This window comes from Python bivittatus, unplaced genomic scaffold (genome assembly GCF_059951505.1).
Source record: "Python bivittatus isolate LINGU-HERP-01145 unplaced genomic scaffold, Pbiv_v1 ctg000020_np1212, whole genome shotgun sequence".
NCBI classification, from domain to species: Eukaryota; Metazoa; Chordata; class Lepidosauria; order Squamata; family Pythonidae; genus Python; species Python bivittatus.
Window position 1 is genome coordinate 119,378,379 of NW_028277030.1, and position 20,838 is coordinate 119,399,216.

General features: G+C 39.3%; 1 protein-coding gene across 2 annotated transcripts in view; it reads left to right on the plus strand.

The window, feature by feature from the left end:
• The window catches only part of EPAS1 (endothelial PAS domain protein 1), a 127,646-nt gene that overhangs the window by 101,380 nt on the left and 5,428 nt on the right, over window positions 1–20,838 (plus strand). For both annotated transcript variants that reach the window (XM_088147802.1, XM_088147795.1), the window contains exons 7-15: window positions 3,740–3,846; window positions 10,373–10,520; window positions 11,487–11,695; window positions 12,679–12,866; window positions 14,713–14,823; window positions 15,246–15,733; window positions 17,658–17,781; window positions 17,896–18,019; window positions 19,402–19,584. In XM_088147802.1, the coding sequence (XP_088003928.1) occupies window positions 3,740–3,846; window positions 10,373–10,520; window positions 11,487–11,695; window positions 12,679–12,866; window positions 14,713–14,823; window positions 15,246–15,733; window positions 17,658–17,781; window positions 17,896–18,019; window positions 19,402–19,584 (1,682 nt within the window). The remainder of the gene's footprint in view (window positions 1–3,739; window positions 3,847–10,372; window positions 10,521–11,486; window positions 11,696–12,678; window positions 12,867–14,712; window positions 14,824–15,245; window positions 15,734–17,657; window positions 17,782–17,895; window positions 18,020–19,401; window positions 19,585–20,838) is intronic.

Consider the following 20,838-nt stretch of genomic DNA (forward strand, 5'->3'; position numbering starts at 1 on the left):
TCTGTTCATGAAACATGTGCCACTTGAAAGGGATGAAGTAAATGATACGACATTGGCAGGCCATTTATCATCACATCTGGTGCTTGGTGCCACATGGACCAAGCTAATGTGATTTCCATGCCTGCAGTCTGTATGCATTAAGGCTTTAAAAAGCATTGATTCTGAATGTTCTGTAGGTTTCAGAAATAGGCAGAGTTCCACTAGTACCTATCTGTTAGGCTACGCTGGCAGAGTGTTCCAGGTGGGTCAAAAGGCTGAAAAAGAAACACTTTCAGTACATCATGTTTTATGAGGAGTAGAAGAAAATTAACCAATTACAATATTTACTTCTAAAAATTAGCCAAGCTCAGGTTTGTAATTAAAGGAGTAATGCCCCAAGGTTAATGCTGCTTAAAGATGAGCTGAATATTAACAAGAGCATATGGATAGTTTATCCAGTTATCAGAAGTCACTCTTTTAAAACCATAATCCTTGGATAATATTTCAATGTAATATAAATCAGGGGTGGAATTTTCCTGTTTTCCTCATTGCCTGCTCTTTGAGAACATACCCATTGTGCTCTGACATTTAGGATCTAAACAGCTATTTGCCATCCTGCAGACATTGGTCTTAGTTGGAGTGGGTGAAAAGGCAATGAAATAACACCTCCTTTGTCCAAAAGATCTTCTAATCCAAGAATACATATGATCCCATTAACATGACATTTTCACAGGGTATATGTACTATAAGAAATGCTTCAATGGTGTGTACATTTGAGAGGCTAATGCTACGTGGAGGAAGTTTGATGCAGATCGAAAGGATGGTAGAAGATGAAAATAAAGTGGTATATGAGACAACTGAAAGTGCATAATGTTGTCTTTCAGCACTAGAGAAAAGTCTGAGGTTTTCCAGTTCAAAAGTCCTTGTATGGTGCTTATTCTAAAATTAGGGGCACAGTCACACTAAATGCTTCGTGAGTATCTAAGCTAGTGTCCCTGCTACTCTGTAATAGGCTGATTTGGAAAATACACACCCCATTGAATGTATGTCACAGTCCTGAGAGTTGTCCATACAAAAGTGCACGTGTTTGGGAAATCAGTAATTATCTCAAACAAATCTACATTAGCTCAACTTGGCATCTCCCCACTTGACATCTCCCACATTCCTCAGTTACGACGACCAATATCTGGGCAAGGATAGTAGATACTAATAGCATCATATATAAAATGAAATAGGCTTATAGCAGTAAAACTGCAGTCTTAAGGAGCATTACCTAGAAGTAATTTCTGTTCCAATTACTGGATGTTACTCCTGTGTTAACTGAATTGAAATGAGAAACTCACATGCTTCATAATCATTGCTGTTATTGTTATTATTATGAAGTGCCACAGCAAACTGCTGCAGCTCAAGTCATTTCACACATTAGGCCATGGCAATTTACCCATTATGCAGTGGCAAAATCAGACTACTGCAATCACCAAATGATCATTTAACAATGAAATGTAACTCATCCTTGTTCTTTAACGTGTTCTTCCAGTCCTGTGTTTGTTGCACTGACTAGCTGGTCATTGACCGAAACGAAGCATATCTCTCTGTTTCATTGACTGTTTGTTGGAGATAATTGCCATGAGAGTGTTGCAACCTACAATCCATATCTTAGAAGGCAGCACAACTAAATGATATGCTTATACTGAATTCTTATGCTGACTTTGCAGAGTCTCCTCTGGAGTTGCAGGGTTCATTATTGCCTATTGTTCCTGGCTCCTGAATCCCAGCTTCTGAGTCTTCCCCGTTCTCCATTGAAGCAAGGCATTATAGCACCTGCCACCAAATCCCATGCTTTAATTACAGTACAGTAGGACGGCCATCTTCTCTGCACAATCCCTGATGTATTTTTCTCTTTCCAAAAAGCAAGTGCAGTGAGGAAATGATGAGCATGGGGGATGCTGTTCAAAGTGAATTTTTCCACTCCCACCGTTGGTCAGCTGGATGGACTTTCTATTTTCCTCCTTCCACAGTTACCAACCACAGTTTGCAAAATCAGCAGTAAGACACTCTTACAGGTGCAAAACTGCTATAGGGGATAGGAGGAGCAAAACCAGTGGCTGAATGGAAGTGCCCTTTAACTGCATGAAAAGGGGGGAAAGGGGGAGAAAAAGCGAAGCCAGACTCCTTTAGCGCAGCACAGAAATCAGAATCCTTGTGAGAATACAGTGTTACCGTCATTAGGGATAATGGCAACTACGTGCTTGCAGGCAAAAGAGACTCCGTCTTTGTTCTAAGGTTTTATTTCCTGGCTTTGTAAGGTTAACGTCAACTAGGAGTGATGCAGTTCAAAGGGGAGGGAGTAACCTTCTTGTAGCCTTTTCATTTCACAGTTTTTTAAAAAAAGATTTTATCCAATTACACTATACAGATAATAAGATTCATGTGCCTGACTTAGATATGATCAAAACTATACAAAATGTTAACAAGGTTATCCTGAAACGTTGAGGAGAAAAAGCCTTTGTTTTTAATGGCAGCAATTATTTTGATATAGGATACATGTTATATTTAATAAAAGATAATTTGTGTATGTGATTTTTGAACCAAATCTTCACAGCACCACTGATTTGTAGCCTAGTACTCATTTATACATTGATGACACAAAGAACAGAGTCACTGTGTGAAAATCTTCATGGAATTTATGTTAGGAAACATTATTGCATAAAGTACAGCAGCTGACTCTCATAGAGATTTGGAGACTCAAAATGTTAGTACGTATCTTGCCTAGTATTTGTTTGTTTAATGTTTTGCTTTAGTAAAGGAAATACCAAAAACAATGAGCTAATTCCTAGCTATAAATTCCAATTGAAAAAGTCAACACTATGTAAATTATGGAATCTCAAAGAGGAACAAAAGTCAAAAGTTCAATTTTTAATTCAATATTTTATTCAATTCCACCCCACCCCCTGGCTTTCTTCCAGTCTGCTGCTTCAAGTTAAATCAGAGCTGTGGTTGTTACCCCAAGACACGAATATTTCTTGATTTCTTACCTAGGGCTAAGAGATAAAGATCAAAATGTACATTGAATATGATCCTCCTTTGTTTGAAAATTTCTCTATTCCATATCTCTTTGGAGTTCACCATGGAGTTCTGTTATGTAGACTTTAATGATAATGCTAATATAATGGCATGCGATGGTTTGCAAACTGATTAAAGCTAATCATAGCTAACTGTAATGTAGATGCAATACTTGCACCATGGTCAAGTAAACAGAAAAAAGTTATATCTGCATGTGAGAGGGGGAGAGGGAGAAGAAAGAGTATATCAAGTGCTAAAAGTCATGGGCAATGTGTCTGATGGTGGCTTGGTGTCTGGACTTGAATTCCTAATCATGAATACTCACTGGAGATTTACACCTTTTTGTCACTAGACTTCAAGATGTAATTGAATAGTAAGTGAGTCCTTAGAATGGAAAATAAGAGATGCAGTACAAATCTACAAAACATTCTCTTACCCAGTCATAGGAATAATTCTGCTCATTGAGGCACCATTACTAATGCTAGGCTAAGACTGCAGACCTCCCAGACGTGTACTGTGGTGCACTAAGCAGCTCTTGTTTTAAATGAAATGTGTGTTACATGCCATTAGCTGGATTATTCAGCACCTGATGACCACTTCTGTAGATCTGGCAAATCCAGACTACAGGTGTAATGTATTAAATATTTCTTTTTCTTTTAAATTCAGTATGTAATGAATATATGTATATTTTGTAAAGGATAACTGAATTAGTTGGATATCATCCTGAGGAACTGCTGGGCCGTTCTGCGTATGAATTCTACCATGCATTGGATTCTGAGAGTATGACCAAAAGTCATCAAAACTGTAAGTCACCCTCTAAAACTATAATTATTGGGTGAAGCATGAGTTGAGCAGAATAATGATAATGATAATGATAATAATAATACTCATGAGCCGCTTATGCCCATTTCACAGAAGGTTGCACTCCAGGGAGATCAGTTGGAGATGTGTTTCTGCAGAAGTATGTATGGACGTCTGCCTGTATGTCTTCAGTCCCCTGTAAATTGTGTGGCTTGGAAAATAATTTATGATGGGAACCAGTCCTTTCACAAGACAACCATGTTACTTAGGAAAATAGAAGCCTGGGAGGGCCAATTTTTTGGTGGCTGTATGTGCATATAACAACTTGTGCATGGCCCTTGTCACACTGGTCAGGTGATAGTGCAAGTGGGCAGATGCTGCTTCTTGCACATGGGCAGGGATAGAAAAAGGTTTCCTTCTGATTTGAGGGTGAGGAGTTTTAGGTGCTAAACACCTATTTTATCTATAAGCAAAATTTGGCAGTGCAATCAGAGGGAACCCCTGGTGGGGAGTATGCATAAAATGGATAGGGGAGCTTCATGTGACTCTGAGGCCACATCATCCATCACTGCATTCAACTGTTTCATCATTTATCACAGACGGACTTACCTATATATATGCAGATATACAGCCATTCATGGCATAGGGTCAGGTTATTTCTGCCCATCCAGTTAGACTGGGCAATGGTGCATTTTAGGCCCCCTCGATCAAACAATATCATCTATCAGGGCCCAAGAGGCATGGCTTCTCTGTGGTTACACCTGCCCTTTGGAATGAGATACCTCCAGAGATCTGTTTGGCTCCCACCCTGATGATGTTCGGGAAGTCTTTAAAAATTTGACTGTTCTTCTGGGCCTTGCAGTAGGTGCTTGTGGAGACCCTGTTGGTTATGTTTTAAGTCAGAGGGAGTATGTTTATGTGGCTGTGTAGGATTTTCTAGAGTAAGCCACTCCGTTCATTTTGTGGTCAGGCTGCCTCTAAATCTCATTAAAAAATATCCTGATAACTGAGGATAATACTGCAATAGATCTGTGAGTCTTTAAAGCACCATAAGAATTACTGCTGATTTTACCTCATAATTGGAAAGTTCATTTTTCTCAAGCAGAAAATAAGAAAAAAATACTACCTTGATGGACTTGAAGTAAGAATGAGATTTGATAACTGTTCTAAACGCTAACAGGGAATGGGTGAAAGGATTTTCCCATGTTAGGTTGTTGGGATTTGGGGGTCAGATTTTGGGGGGAAATTCATAATCCTCTCCCAATGAAGGGCAAAGGAAGGGTTTGATGGAACCATAAACAAACAAGAAGTTGTGTAAAACATGTTACAGGAGAAGCAACCTGAGGAATTCACATGTGGGTACCAGTCTGTTGAATAATAAAGTTGTCAGAAACTTTATCGTTAGAAGAGGCCATTTAAGTCACTGAATCCAGTCCCCTGCTCAGTGCTCTGGAGGCAAATATTGGAAACCTTTTGAAAGATGTCTGTTTGCCAAGGTTCAGAGAGCTGCACAAGGCAGCAGAAGGCCAACCTATAGATGGCCATGTTGCAGAGGACTACAGTGACTCAAGCGGCCACACCAGATAGATTCTTATGCCTTCATTTTCTAATGCTTCCATTTTTAGAACAACAAAAAAATTAACTGCACCATCTTATGTATGTCCACTCAGAAGTAGTTCTCATCAAGTTCATCAAGATTTATTTGCTCTCAGATAAGTGAATACAGGATTGCAGCTTGTTCTATTTTTATTGCTGTCTGTCCCCTTGTCTCTTAGTTCCTTTTGTATTGTTTCTCACTGTAGCTTGTTACGTCTGGTCTAAAAATAGATGCTAACTTTTAGTTGCCTATACATTGTCATTGCAGAATGGCCACTCAGTTTTATTATGGGTTTATGCTAAGCAAAGAACAATATAGTTGCATTAAGCTAAGTAGAGAAAAAGATTATGTACTGAAAATGAGGTATTGCATATATCCTTGTGGTATAACAACTATGCGTCATTTTTATTTACCATTAAGCAAATTGCTTCTATATCTCTAATCATTTAAACCTGGTGCCCCACCATTTCCAAACCCCACCTGTTTTTTTTTTAGATTCCTGTCCCTGAAAAAAATTAAATGAGATATTAGCATACTGTAAAATGCCAGTCTTAGTTGCCATATTTATTTACAAGAATATTCTAGGCCCCAGCTAGAAAATAAACATAACAAATGACTGCAACCAGTGTTTTGTATGGGATATGCCTACTTGCACCCCCCCCCCCCCCAGGTAAGCTAAAGCAGTTGACCAAGAAGGAATTAACTAGCAGCAATCTTACTGGTTTGTTTAAACTGGTGTTTTGTGACTGGTCATGGCAGTTTTTTTATGAGAATGCCCATGATATTTATTAGATTTTCTAAGGGTTGGGGACTTCTGCTGTAGGCCAAACATAAACAATTCATTGGCAATTCTAGTTCCAAAAGTGCTCGTACAATGTCCTGACATTGCCATTTTTACTTGCCAATAAGCAACATTTTGTTGGGTTTTTTTTAAAGAGATAAATCTGTTTTAAGGACTAAGAATAATAAAATAAGTGAGTGAAGACCACATTTCAAACTTTGAAAACTTCATTTGTAGTTATCAAATGCAAGTCTAAGATTTAATTTGGCAGAATTGACAGGAATCTACAGTTTATTGAATAAGTGGTGAATAAGAGGGGAGAGAGGACGTTTTCTTTTATACACACTGATAAAGTGCTATAGAATCATCTTAACTGTATTTAATACTGATCTTAATTCCACTTTCAATCTATCCTGTTCCGACTGAATTTTGTTATTCATTTTGGTTGCCAGTCTTTATTTAAAAAAAGAAAAAAAAAGCTGGCCTGTATGTTTCTTTGCCATTTAAAACAATTGCAGTCTTTTAAGTTAGGAAATAACATTCAATAAAGTATGCATGTATGTGCAACTGTGCAGGGATACTGGTTTAGAAATAACCTCTGGGTAGAAGTAAGCCACAAAGCACTGTATAGTTCAGCAATTAGGGAAGTATGAGATCACGCTGTCATTTGAGCAGGGAGGTCGTAGTTTAATATCCTTTAATTGCATGTTCACCTGTGTAGCTGTATAGAAATGTAAACTTAAACATTCAAATTGATGCAGATGATAAATGTCCTTTAAAAAATTGATTTTTCTAACTGTAAAATCACATTCCTTAATCTGAGGTAAAAGGAGAAGGGAGGCGATGTTGCGAAGCAAGTGCTATACCTTTAAACTCCTCCCATTGGACTGTATTGGAGTACTGGAAAATCGTTGTTAGAGTAGTCTTGGAGAAATTGGAATATTGAAAGAGAAAGAGCATCAGGAGTATAGGCTTGGTAGTACCTCATGTGTCACCCAAATGATCCAAACCATAGACACAGGACAAAACGCTAAAGTAGATTACTCTTCTGTGCGCTCTGAATTGTTGTGAAACTGCTAGATAATTCAGAGTTGGAGGGGCCTTGCTTTGACTTAGTTGTCCCCTGTATCTCTCCCATCAGCCTGATTTGGGATATGGTTTAATCTAATGCACATTCCTACTTCCTGGTTCATGGTAACCACTTCTGAATTTAACAATAGCATCACACGCTAGACTTCTTCCAGAAATTCAGCTGCTTATGACTACAGTTCATTGTGAAAATTTGAATCAGAGGAGGGACGGGAAACAGCATTCTGAATTCAGTATGTTAGGGCAGTACCTTTAGTAAGCCAATTCATAATGTGCAAGCTTTCAAGTTATCAGAACTCCATACAAGACTGTAAATTAATCAAAAGGCATGGGGGAGAGAAAAAAAGCTGGTATTAAAACCATGAAGTCTGCATTTAACTATAATCTAAAATGAATTATTGAAGGGAATTGCAAACTTTCCAGGCCTTTTAATAAAATCTGTTAGTTGGAAAAGGTGCTCCAAGACTCCTGATTCAAGGGCCAAGTATGATCCTTACTCCCCTCCCCCAAGGTGGGCACCCCTGAGTTTTGAGATAAGAATAAAGGTCTTTTTACAGTCTGATGACTGGCCAAAGAACAGGAAGCATGGAATAAAAATAAATCAACAATTCTCACAATAAAGAGCCAGGTTCCCACCCACCATCCACCTCATTTCATGGCTCACTCCTAATTGCAAATTAATTGGGGCTATTTTTTAAAAACTTATTTATAATTTATCTGAAAATAGAAGTGAGCAGTGAAAGGGCCAAATTTGCTGCTAACACCAAATTATTAAAGGTGGCTAAATAGGTATATGAGAGAGCCAATTTGGTGTAGTGGTTAAGGCATCAGGCTAGAAACCGGGGGACCCAGAGTTCTAGTCCCACCTAAGGCACAAAGCCAGCTGGTGACCTTGGGCCAGTCACTTTCTCTCAGTCCCAGGAAGGAGGCAATGGCAAACCACTTCTGAAAAACCTTGCCAAGAAAACTGCAGGGACTTGTCCAAACAGTCTCCGAGAATCAGGCACAATTGAATGGATTTTTTTTAAAAGGTATATAATAGCATGTGCAGATTGTATGGAAATCTGTTTAGTTATCTGTTTTCTCTTTTGCAGTGATCAGCTAGTGGTCATCCTTCAGTTGGCCCAAAATGAGAGAATTATTTATCCACCATTAAATATCATTCTCCACTAACACATCTGTAACAGCAACTTGTATCAGAACATGGTGTGACTTGTTTCCTTTTAAAGATGAAAGAACTAAACCTCATTTGAGTAATGTAACAGGCACGTCACATGATGATTCCTTAATGACAAGTTCTCTATTAAGGATCCAGTGTAATAATGTTTCACAGACGTGCAGAAGCCATTTGCTTAAATGGTTTTCAGACAGAATCTTTGTTGGTTTTTTTTTTTTGGTTCATGCACCTCCATAATCTAATAATCAAAATATAATCTCCTTAGCAGCAAGCTTATTCTGAACGCAGAGCTTCACCAATAAAGGGGTACAATAAAAACATTAGAGAAGCTCTTTGTAGATTATACATAAACAAAGGATTTAGTATGGTTATTTATTCATCTTAAAAAGGCTGCTTGGTTCTGTGTCTGTCTCAGAAAAGTCCCAGGCTATTGTTTCTATAATAGTCTTATTTATTAAGTAGTTCCTTAGTAATATCTATTTACACTAAATGGGAACTCAGGATGGGATACATAGCACTCTATTCTTGTGTTTTTCCCCACCAAAACCACAGTGTAAGTAGGTTGGGCTGGGAGAGAGACTGGCCCATAAACATCTAGTCAGTTTCTGTAGCTGAGGGCAGGCCTGAACTGGTTCTTCCTAACTCTAGCCCCAGCATCTCCATCACAACACTACCTTGGCATGAATTATAATAATAAAATTTGATGGATATCTACTCAGAAGCAAGTCCCAGAATTACTGCCTCTCAGACTTTTCATTTGCAAAGTTGTGCAAAGGAGTTTGGAAGCTGGGATTTAAATCAAGCAAGTATTTTGCAATCTTTATAATGTCAGGATTGGAGGGGGATATTTCTGATCACTGAGGACTTTGTTCCTTCTTCAAAGCATCAAAAAGTTCATTTGCTTGGTTGTTTTATACATCAGTTTTCTGTTAAAATAGTTCCCAGTGTGGTTTAGAATGAACACAAATTAAAACAATTCACAATTAAAATAACAAAAATAATAAATCAAGTCAATTTTAGTAATATATACTTACAGACCCATCCTTTTGTTTTTTTTCCCGAAGGAATCCAGTAGTGTGCCAGTGATCGTCTGGCAGGAATGCAAGTGTCAAAGAAGCAACAATCACTGATTTTCTTGCTTTTGTAGTTGTTCTTTAAAGTCAGCGTAGCCTACCATTGATTGCAACTATGGGGCGTATACTTAAACCAGCCCAATGTGTGGCCTAAATTCTGCTCTGTATCAGTTAAGCCAGCTTCAAAGGATGGGGAGAGTGACAACCCAGGGAAACCAATGCTGGAAATGGCCTCCAACCTCAAGGAGGAAATCAGATTAATTCTGTGATCCCTGGGATACTGCCACAGAGATCATACTGAAGTACACAACAGACATGCATCAAAGATCTGACTTCTGCCAGATAGGAATAGAAATGGCAATGGGAGTAATGGAGATGGCTAATTTCCCTCCTCAGAGTTTTCTCCTCCCTTAGAAGATACACCAATGGAAAAAGAAGGCCAATTAGAAGCTTGGAAGGGTTAAGAGCTAAAGTGGACCCATACATGGGCTGGGGAATTCTGGAAGTTGAAGTCCACACATCTTCTAAGTGAATTAAGACTTTAAGATGTGTGGACTTCAATTCCCAGAATGGCTGGGGAATTCTGGGAATTGAAGTCCACACATCTTAAAGTTGCCAAGGTTGAGAAACACTGCTTTAGACTAACAGATCTATTGTGCCACAAGTTTCAGATGCTTTTAGCAAGATGCTGTAATACTTGCCACTGAAAAACAGTATTTATAGCAGTTAGGCTTAGTGCATTCTGTGTCTAACATGATATTGATATGCAATTTCTCCTCTTTGCATGTTTCCCTTTCCGTCTCTAACTCCAGTATGTGCAAAAGGTCAAGTGGTTACAGGGCAGTACCGCATGCTTGCCAAGCACGGTGGATACGTGTGGCTTGAGACCCAGGGAACAGTCATCTACAATACTCGGAATTTGCAGCCTCAGTGCATAATTTGTGTTAACTATGTTCTAAGGTAAGACAGCTGAAATCCTGAAGATTGTTGGAGAAGCAATACAGCCTGAGCAGTCTCACATGTTTCTGTGGGAGGCATTCCCTGTTTATGGAGCCGTGGAATGCAAATTCCTCAAATACAGGGCAAGTGTGGAATGGGGAAACTGAAGCCCTATAGATTCTTCTGGAGCTTTAATTCCCATTAGTTCCAATCAGCACTAAAGATAATTGTAGGCAAACAATATCTACTGTCGTCGTCCCCAGATCTTCCATTGTAGCTTTACCTATCACTTACCATTCCTGCCAGGAGGCACAAATCCCCATTTTTATGTCCATGCTGTTGCTTGATATTAAAGTGGGAAATAAAGAAATCTGGATCTCTATTTCCTGTTTCTGAATTTTCCTACTTCCAAGTTACACTGCACAATCCACCCATTCTTGAGTCAACCGAAAACTATATCGGGATGAAATTGGCTGTCCCCTTTGCCAGTCCCAATTCTGCCTCTGTTCCCAGTTATAGCCAGTCACCTGACTTCCCTTCAGGGTCATGAGCAACAAAGCCTAACGGATTTTACACACCTTGAGGCTGTCCTTGTAAGCATTGGAATAAGGAGGATAAAGGCTATTTGAACAACTAAACAGCTAAGGATGGGAGGAAAGCAACATTATTAGGGCATGACAGAAAAAAGATGTTGCTAGGGCATCTTTGTGCCATGGTCAGGTGCAAGTGGAGATATGACCACAGTCCTCGTTGAGCCCATTGTGAAATTTTATATTAAAGTTTTATAGTTTTAATGTAATAAATTGGTGAAGAAAGCAACCAGGATAGAATTAGATACAGTGCATTTATTCCACAGAAAATTTCTATGCACTCCAAATTAGAAGCCAGAGTTGGTTAAAATTAAATCTCTTATTGCTATCTTTTATATTTACATGAATACTGTCTTGCATAATACAAAATATCTAACATTTTAATTTATCTTGTTAGTGAAATAGAGAACAACAACATTGTATTCTCCATGGATCAGACAGAATCGCTTTTTAAGCCTCATATGATGGCCATGAACTCCATGTTTGACCATGGAGTCCCAGTGACTGATAAGAGTGACTTCTTATTCACCAAGCTAAAGGAAGAACCAGAAGAACTTGCCCAGCTGGCACCAACACCAGGCGATGCAATTATTTCTCTTGACTTTGGTTAGTAATATTTTGGGAAGAATAGGTGGTGAACATCATTTTGCATTTGTTCAGTAGTTAACCACCAGAGAGCTGGTAGATTGTAGCATCTCCCACAAAGTATTAGATAAACACAATGACATTCAAGCCATCTCTAAGAATAAAAATAAATACAAGGTACTCCTTGTTTTAACAAATACAGAGAGGTCTGTTTGGTTCTCTACTTTTATTGACCATAAAAGTATGGTCAATAATCTAAATCAGAGATGGGAGCCATTGTAGTTCAGTTCAGATAAGAGTCCCTGATATTAATCTCCCTCCCTCCCTCTCCCTAGGTATTTTCCCCAAACTTTCTTCCCTTTTACTTGGCCATGATCTTTCTAATTGTCTCACAGTGATCTGATGAGATAGAGCTGTTCTAGGGTGGGAAAGGTGAGAGTATCTCAGCAGCTTCTGTCTTTAAGTCTTCCCCAGTCTCTTCCCCCACATGCTGTAGGGCCAAAAAACACCAGCTTAATATGCAGCTGCATAAGTTAGAACATGTTGGAGTTCAGCATGGAGGTTTGAAATGGTTGGAGGTTAGAGTACCATAGAGAAATGCTTTAACTTCACACTCCAAGGTTGGAATCCTGAATCAGGCTGTCTGCCTCTCTAAGAATGGGAAGATATTTGTTTGTCTACGTGTATTGGGAATGGGAAGATATTTGTTTGTCTACGTTATGCATGTGAATGTATTGTTGTGTACCTGCTAGTTCCAGTTTTGCAAGTGCCTTTTGGAGCTCTTCCTTCACCTACTTTCTTGGAATGAAGACAACCTTCCCTATTTGTTTGTTTGTTTTCTTTTTCTTAAAAAAGTCCTAGGATTGTAAGTTCCAAGGATGAACTGACCTTGGCTGATGTGGGTCTTCCGGGCTGTGTGGCCGTGTTCTGGAAGTTTTGGTTCCTAACGTTTCGCCAGCATCTGTGACCGGCATGTGAACTGACCTTGCTTGCCTCAATTTCAGGAACACAAAAGTTTGAGGAAATCTCTACCTACAACAAAGCTGTGATGACTCCAAACACTCGGTGGCCTCCAGAAGGGCAGAACCAGGCATCCCAGACTGAAAAGCTGAGTGTGCCATCATTTACCTTGCCTCAAGTTGCACCTGGCAGCAGTACCCCCAGCGCAAGCAGCAACAGCAGCTGTTCCACCGTAAGAAAGGCCTTTGCACTGAAGACTGGCAGCATTGCCAGCTTTGAAGTATGGGGTTTTTTTTCACCAGCACCAACTGCAGTTACAGTACAAGAAGTTAAAAAAGGAATTACTTCTAGCTGCCTTTATCTACTGAAGCCAAAGGCTGATGGTGGCTGAGATTAGTTTGGCAGAATCTTACTTCACTCAGAACATGAAAAGGAGGGGAAGGGACTGGCATGCTTAGAGGATGCATCAGTCACCCCCCTCTTGCAACTTGGAAGGGGAGCAGCCATTCCCAGACCTTAAGAGATTAACATGGAAAGTCACCAGTAAATACAAAAGCAAGATCAGGAAAGAATTGCTCCATACAGAAATGCAATGACTTCCAGTTAACTCATGTGATTACATATCAATCTTTAAGGTCAGAAAGCAGTGGGGATCTACTGGGGTAGAACCCAGTTTACAGTTCTCCCACCCACTGGAGTTTTAGCTAAATCAGCCCTGATCCCTGAATCAGCGGAGGGCGAATAAGAAGCACAATTCAGTGTCCTGTTTCTGCCATCATTCTTGCACTATATTTTGAGTGAGAAGCAAAGCACAGCTTTGCAGCCACAAGTCCTCAAAAATAGGAGTATCAAGACAGTGATTCTTCTTTTGCTCCATATGTTAAATTGTGGTAAACCAGGAACATGTGCAGGGACCTGGATGCTCTTCATGTGGTTCCAATTGGCTATCCTTGATGTTGAGTTTATATATGCATAAGTAGAGTGTGCAACCAAACATTGCACTGTGAGGTGCTCCTGCTTAAGATTTCAGCAACAAGCTAGTTCTTCTAGGATACTGTTTTCCCTGCTCCTTATCTCTACTCCTAACCTACCAAATAAACACTCCGATTTTTTTTTCCTGGCCATTCAGCACACTTAAAACTTAAATGGGTTGTTTGAAGGGGATTGCACCCTAGGAATTTATTCCTAAAGTTTATTTATGACTCAGTAGACCTGGAGGTTTCCCTGATACCATCCCTTTATTGCAGTGGTCTCATTTTGACTACAGCCCTATTTGCTAATACTGAATCCAGTGGTAGAAGAACGATGAACCCATTGTCAGAACTATGGGGGAACAAATCTACTTTATAGAATTAGATCCATGCACCCTACAAGAATCAGTTCTGGCTGTTCAGGCTGTGTGTGTTCTGTCTCTTTTCAGGAGTCATAACCACATTTGTTCTTCTCTCCTTCCAGAAAAGTTTCCATTGTTTCGATCACTGCTAGGTCCATTTGAGTAACAATGTTTTAATGTTTTGTTTTAATCATTGGTCTGTATGTAAAGACTGCAGTTCTAAGTACACTTACCTAGCAATAAGTTCCTTTGAAGCAAGGAAAAGACTGGACCTACTCTGTTGCCTAAAAAGATACTGTAATTTAATACTTTTGCTAAGTTTATGACATCGAAGTATGTCTATAACTGCACTGTATTTCACAAACGTCAGCCAGCAGGAAGACAAATATATCCATCATTTCCTGATTTTTTTTTCAATTGTATGCTCTTCTTTAACAAAGCCCAGGCTTCTTGGATTGTAACCTGGTGATCATTCTTTTTCCAGCAATAGGCTACAAGCACTGCAAGGGGGAATTTTTTCTTATCCTGTAGCCCCTGTGTCTCCTGAATATGCCCCTGAGTATTGGGAGACCACCTGAAACATTTTTAGAGGTGACACTCAGCACTGCCAAGAAAAGGAATCAGTTTCAAGGAAGAATCCATTTTGGCCAAGACTTCCCTGTCTCATGTTTAATTCTATACAGCTAACTGCATTATGACTATTGGTATATGTGTTGATAATCTGTTTTCTCATTTCATCCTAAAGCCAAGTAGCCCAGGAGATTATTACACTTCTTTAGATGAAGACCTGAAGATCGAGATGATTGAGAAGCTTTTTGCCATGGACACAGATGCCAAGAATCAATGTAGTTCACAGGTAAGAGGAGCCATGGGTAAATTAGCATCAAGCCAGAACTCAGAAGAGCACATTCTTTCAGCTCCTCCTATGCAGACTTAAGACTGAGTGTACTGCAGGGTGGAAAGCAGATGCAGTGTAGGGGTTAATTTTAATTCCCTAGACTGGGCTTTTCAATCCAGCATCTTCAGCAGGCTAGGGGGCTCCTTATCTAACACATCTGCCAGGTGCTAAGTAAGCAATGGTTGCTTAAGATGTGCTAGACTGGGGAATTTTTAGTTTAAAAAAGAGATTGCAAACCCATATCCTCATGTGGAGTAAGCCATATTGGGTCTGAGACATTGTACTGGGATATGAGGGAAGAGAGGGCCTCTGGTTTTCTAGTTTTAAAGTAGAAATTGTTTTTCTTCACTACCCCACCCCTTTTAATTTCCATTGAACAGAGTGACTTCAATGAACTGGATCTTGAAACTTTGGCTCCTTATATTCCCATGGATGGGGAAGATTTCCAGCTGAGCCCTATCTGTCAAGAGGAGCGTCCTCTCTGTGAAAGTATCCAGCTTACCCAGCAGAGCTTAAGCAACATGAGCAGCCTCTTCCAACCTCTTGCTCCTTCTTCCCAGAGCCAGTTCCTCCTAGAGAAATATTGCCAGCCAGGATCTGACAAAAACATGCAAGCAGGCCAAGGGACTCTGCCACTGGCATTCTTCAACCATGGGAGTCAGTCATCATCATTCTTGCTGCCCTACTATGCACAAGCCAATACTCCACTGTCTTCAATGGGTGGGAGACCAAATACACAGTGGCCTCCTGACCCACCATTAGAGTATGTGCCAACCAAATGGAGAGGAATGGGCAATAAGTCTTTAATAAGCTCTGCATCAGACCCCCCATCACTGCATTTGCCCAGCAGGAACACAGATAAGAAAAGGTAACTCAACACAGAAAAGGATGTTGAAGATGATAAATGAAAGCAGTTTAAATGCAGCATCATAATGGCTAGGTCTTTCCTTCTCCACATGCTTGTGGAGGCAAGTGGTTGAATCAAAAAGAAGAAACAGAAAACAATATGCATTAACTGCAAAACAGAAACCTTAGAGCAAAGTTTGTTCTCACATAAAAATAGAAAATTGCCAGCAAAACCATTTGTCAGAAAGTCAGAGAAAGGTCATGGTTTTGTATGCCTATTTTTAAAGAAGTTATCAGAATTAGAATTGAAGAGATTATGTGCTAGGAGTTGAAAATGACTTGATGGCACCTAATCATCATATCTCTTCATTTTAAAAAAAAGACAAAAAAAAATGCATGCAATGCATTTTCTAATCACTACAGCTGAACAATTATTCCACCTCCTTCATCAGGGCCATCCTTTCAACCAAAATGGAAAAGGGGAAAACTGGAGAAATGATGAATGTTGTTTGACTGTTAGGCAGGTGGGTGGAGATCTGAGAGATTTACAGCTTTTAATGAATTTTACTACTATTTTGAAATTTCTTTAAAGGTCAAGAGCTGCACCAGGCATTTAAGAAGTCTAGCTATCTTTTAACAAACCCACATACTTTCAAAGGGGGAAGAGGACTGCTAGTTCCCTGGAAATAATGATAGATGATAATCTAGTGTGGATATCAAGGGCATTGTGGGGAAGGGAAAAATGAGGCTGTACCCCAAAGTATTTATCCACCAATCCACCTGAAGTCCTCTCTTGGTTTGGGAGCAGCTTATCACACATTCCTATCTTCAAACCATCTGAAATATGAAGTCCTTCCCCTCAGTGCAGCAGAGTAGGGCAGGAGTACAAAAAATGCAATCCCTGTTGCCACACAACCCCCAGCCTCCTTTCTGTGCCTCCCAGGAGCCTTGCAGACTATATGAAGGGAATCTCACCCAGTTTGTGTGCCTGAGAAGAATTCCAAATCCACCTGTCTCTTGTCATCTTTTGGAGTGAGGCCCTCAAGACGCGAAGGAAACTGAGTATCCTTGGTTTGGGGGGGCTACTTTCCCAGGCTTCTTCCTATACTCTACTGTAACATTGGATAGGACAGAGCCAGGGTGGTGCAGTGGTTAAGGAGTTGGAGTAGGACTGAAGAGACGTAGGTTACTAGTAGTACTGGGTTACTTTGAGCTAAACACCTTTTCTTAAATTAACCTGCTTCCACAATATTGTTATTGTAGAAAAAAACGGGAGAAAGAATTTTGAGTATGCTGCCTTGACCAAAGATGATATATAAATCTGACAGTCACAATTAAAATAATAAATGGCTGGTCCAGCCAATAGGGAAGGGATCCATATGACTGGCTTTATCCATGAAGGATGTGAGATGAAAAAGCAACTCTCAAGCAACCATTTATCTTTGCACAACCTATTAACTTTAGGGAAAAACAAACTGCTATTGTTGACTTCAGATATCAATGAGTGAATGCCTGTGGTGTAAGTCAGTGATTTGCCAACACCATAGAGTCAACAGTGCTTAGGCAATAGAAACTAACTGCAGAAAACAGATGTTGAGCAATGGTTAAATAAATTGTTACTATCAATTTGCACAGTTCATTCTGTTCTTTCCATTTCAGCTTTCTGATAGGGGATTTTACAGAAACAGAAATAGTGTTTCAATTTTTATTAACACAGTGCCTTATTAATGCTTATTATTGTACCAATTGTGAGTCTCACAGCTATTCTCAACTACCAGTCACTTTTCTCTCAGTAAAAATATTCTTGCAAGCCTCTGTTTTAGCCATTGATACAGCAACAGCAGATCTGAAAAAGAACAGATTTCTGCAGACCAACATGTCATGTTTCTCTGGGTTAAAATAAACCTTGTTTCAACTTAATAAAAAACAATGGTTTGTTTTGATAGATCACTGGAGAGTTTTGGACAGCGAGGCATAGATATAAACCCAGCCCGGATAGCTCTCGCCAACAGTTTCAAGTTGAAACGGCAGTTAGATTATGAAGACCAAACATTTCAACACCTGAATGGGGTAAATCTATTGTGACTGATTACTATATTTTGCCTTTCATGGTTTTTAAATAGAAGACTGTACAAGGTTCATTCCTTGAGTAGTTTACATCTTCATGTTTTACCTTACCTGTAGACACAAGATGACATGTCTGGCCTTAATCCAACTCACTTAATGTTGAAAAGAATGAAGCTTCTCAGAAGTGAAAACTGTGCATTGCTTTCAGAAAAGAAGTCACTCAGCACAAGTGTCCTTAATGGTAAGAATTTTCAAAACTTGGTAGTGTATATGGCCAAATGGGAACACATCAACTGATGTGATATGTCACCTTTTGGTGGCTTTGGGCAGAATTGCAAAAACTGTATAAAAGAGTTAGGTAAATGCCCTGCATTTGCCTTTTATATTTACCAATTCTGTGCTCCCTTGTCCATGCTCTGCTTCATCATTCTTAAAAGTTCTGCTGGATAAGACCAATGGACAATCTTATTTAGTGTCATTTCGCACAGTGGCCAGATAGATACTTCTATCTGGCCACTGTGCGAAATGACACTAAATAAGACTGTCCATTGGACTTATCCAGCAGAACTTTTAAGAATTCTGCAGGCAGGCCAAATGACAATATCCCACAGTGGTTCTTGTTATTCAGAACCAGGAGTCATCCAGCGAAGCTGAATGGTATGAAATTCTGGATGGACATTAAAAAAAAACTTATTCACACAACTCGTGGTTAAAATATGTTGTTGGATATCATGGGATATGATGTGAATTCCTAATTTAAATGTCTTTAAAAAAACTTAAACAAATGCATTATGGCCATTACCCATACTTGTTGGCTACATACCTCCTCTAGGATCAGAAGCAACATGTCTTTCAATGTCAGTCATAATACTGTAACAAAATCAGGAGAAACCCTTATGTCCTACCTGTGGGCTTTCCAGAGATATCTAAATAATCATTGTGAAAACAAAATGCTGGACTAGGTTAGGTCTTCAGTCTGATTCAACAAGCTCTTGCTTTGTAATTACCAGATAATTTGAGTTGCCTGTATGAACAAGCCATCATTGCAGATCCTGCCTTATCATTTGTCTCACAATACTTTTCAGTATCATATGTTCACAAGGTCAGTGCCCAGCTGTCAAAATACAAATAAGTTTTGCAGCTACCCTTCAATGACTTTTGGCCAAGAGTAAGAATATCTCTATATTATATATGAATGAAAATTGCGTGCATGAATACACTGTTAATATCTAATCTATTCATGCATACACATAGCTCCATCCTCCATAATTGCCCATTACATGGATAATAAACCATGCATGCATGAACTAGTTCTAACCTTGAGAAATCTTTGTATCTTAACATCTTATTATGAACTGATGCTCACCATTAAACTGATTCTAGTGGCTGCTTAAAGTAATTTTCTTTTGCAGATGTTTGCAGTCTGGAAAGTATCCACTGAGAATAATTCATCATTTTTAAAGTTGCCTTACAAAAACATGGGACCTCTATCTACACCACCACCACCACTACACACAAATACTTTTCCAGGCAAAATATAAATTAGGGCTATGTAAAGCATTTTGTTTCTAATGGTATGCCCCTCTTTTTTTTTTAAAGCCAGTTTTTTCTTTTTAATTGTAGATAAGTTTCTTTGTAACCTACAAAGATGCTCAGGCCAGCCAGTGCGTATGATGCAGCAACAACAGCAGGATCTACCACTGTCCTCTGGCAACTCTGCAAATAATCCAAAAGTTGTATACTCTCCCCCTTTTTACAAAACCCCTTATCAGGACTTCAATGTATCACAAGCTCATAGGATGTCGGGTAAGTGTTATCTCAAATTTGGAAAGATTACTTTCAGTAATGGAAGATTTACTTCTAATAAAGATAAGAGTGCTTTAAATCAGTCCCTTTAGTAGATGGGGTAGGCTCTTACTGTGAGATGCTGAAAGTGATCTGACCTCCAAAGTGAGGAGGTGCTGTGGTCAGTTTGCTCACCAAATGAGTTGAAGTTATCTCCATAAAGTCTCTTACAAGTAAACCTCAGTTGCTGGTGGCCTCGTGGATATGACCTTCTACTTTTCTTGGCAGAAAACAGAAGTGATTTGCCATTTATCACCTTCTAGGTTTTTTTTTTTTCCCCCAGTTCCCATAAATTGAGGTAATCACGTAAACTGGCTGTAAGAAAGTCTACATGAAGGTTGAGGTAGCTCAAAAGCAGCATTGCTTTGTGAGTAACCAGAGGTGCTGGAGAACTGGAGAAGAATAAGTGTGGTCCCCCTCTTTAAGAAATGAGGGGGAGGGTAATTACTGACCAGTGAACCTAACATTAACTAGAAAATTGTTGGAACAGGCAATAAACCAGGCCATGGTAAGCATCTAAGTGCCTGATTGCTAAGAGTCAGCATGGATTTATCGAAAACAGCTCATATAAGACAAATTGCAGCTCCTTTAAAATGAAACTACTTTAGCAAAGAAAAGGAAAGCTGTGGCTATAATCTACCTCAGTCTCAGTAAAGTTTTTGATATTGTCAATTATATTCTCATTGATAACTTGTTACTGTATGGTTTGGACAGCACTACAGTAAGGGGGATTGACTAACTACACTCAAATGGTTGTCATTAATGTTTCTACATTGAGTTGGAGAACAGTATCCAGAGGAGTCTGCCCTGTGGCCAATGTTATACAACATTTTTTCTTAATAACTTGGGTAATGAGGGTTGATGGACTGCTTGTCAAATTTGCAGACATAAAATTGGGAGGTTTGGCCAACACCTAGGCTGACAGAATGAGATTGCAATCTAATCTGGAAGACTGGGCTGAAAGGAACAAGATGTCCTTCAACAGGAAGAAGATTCCTTCTAACTCCACAATTCTATGAATTTTAAAAAGTCTGCATCAATGCAGTGAATGGAGCCAGAGCTAAAAATGTGTTGTATAAAGTCATATGCAGAACTAATTACAAAATCATTTATCAGGACCTCTTATCCATCCACATATTCTCAATCTGCTCACACAAACCCATTCCACTCATACATACACACAGTGGCTGGTTTAATTATGCTTTGTTGAATAAA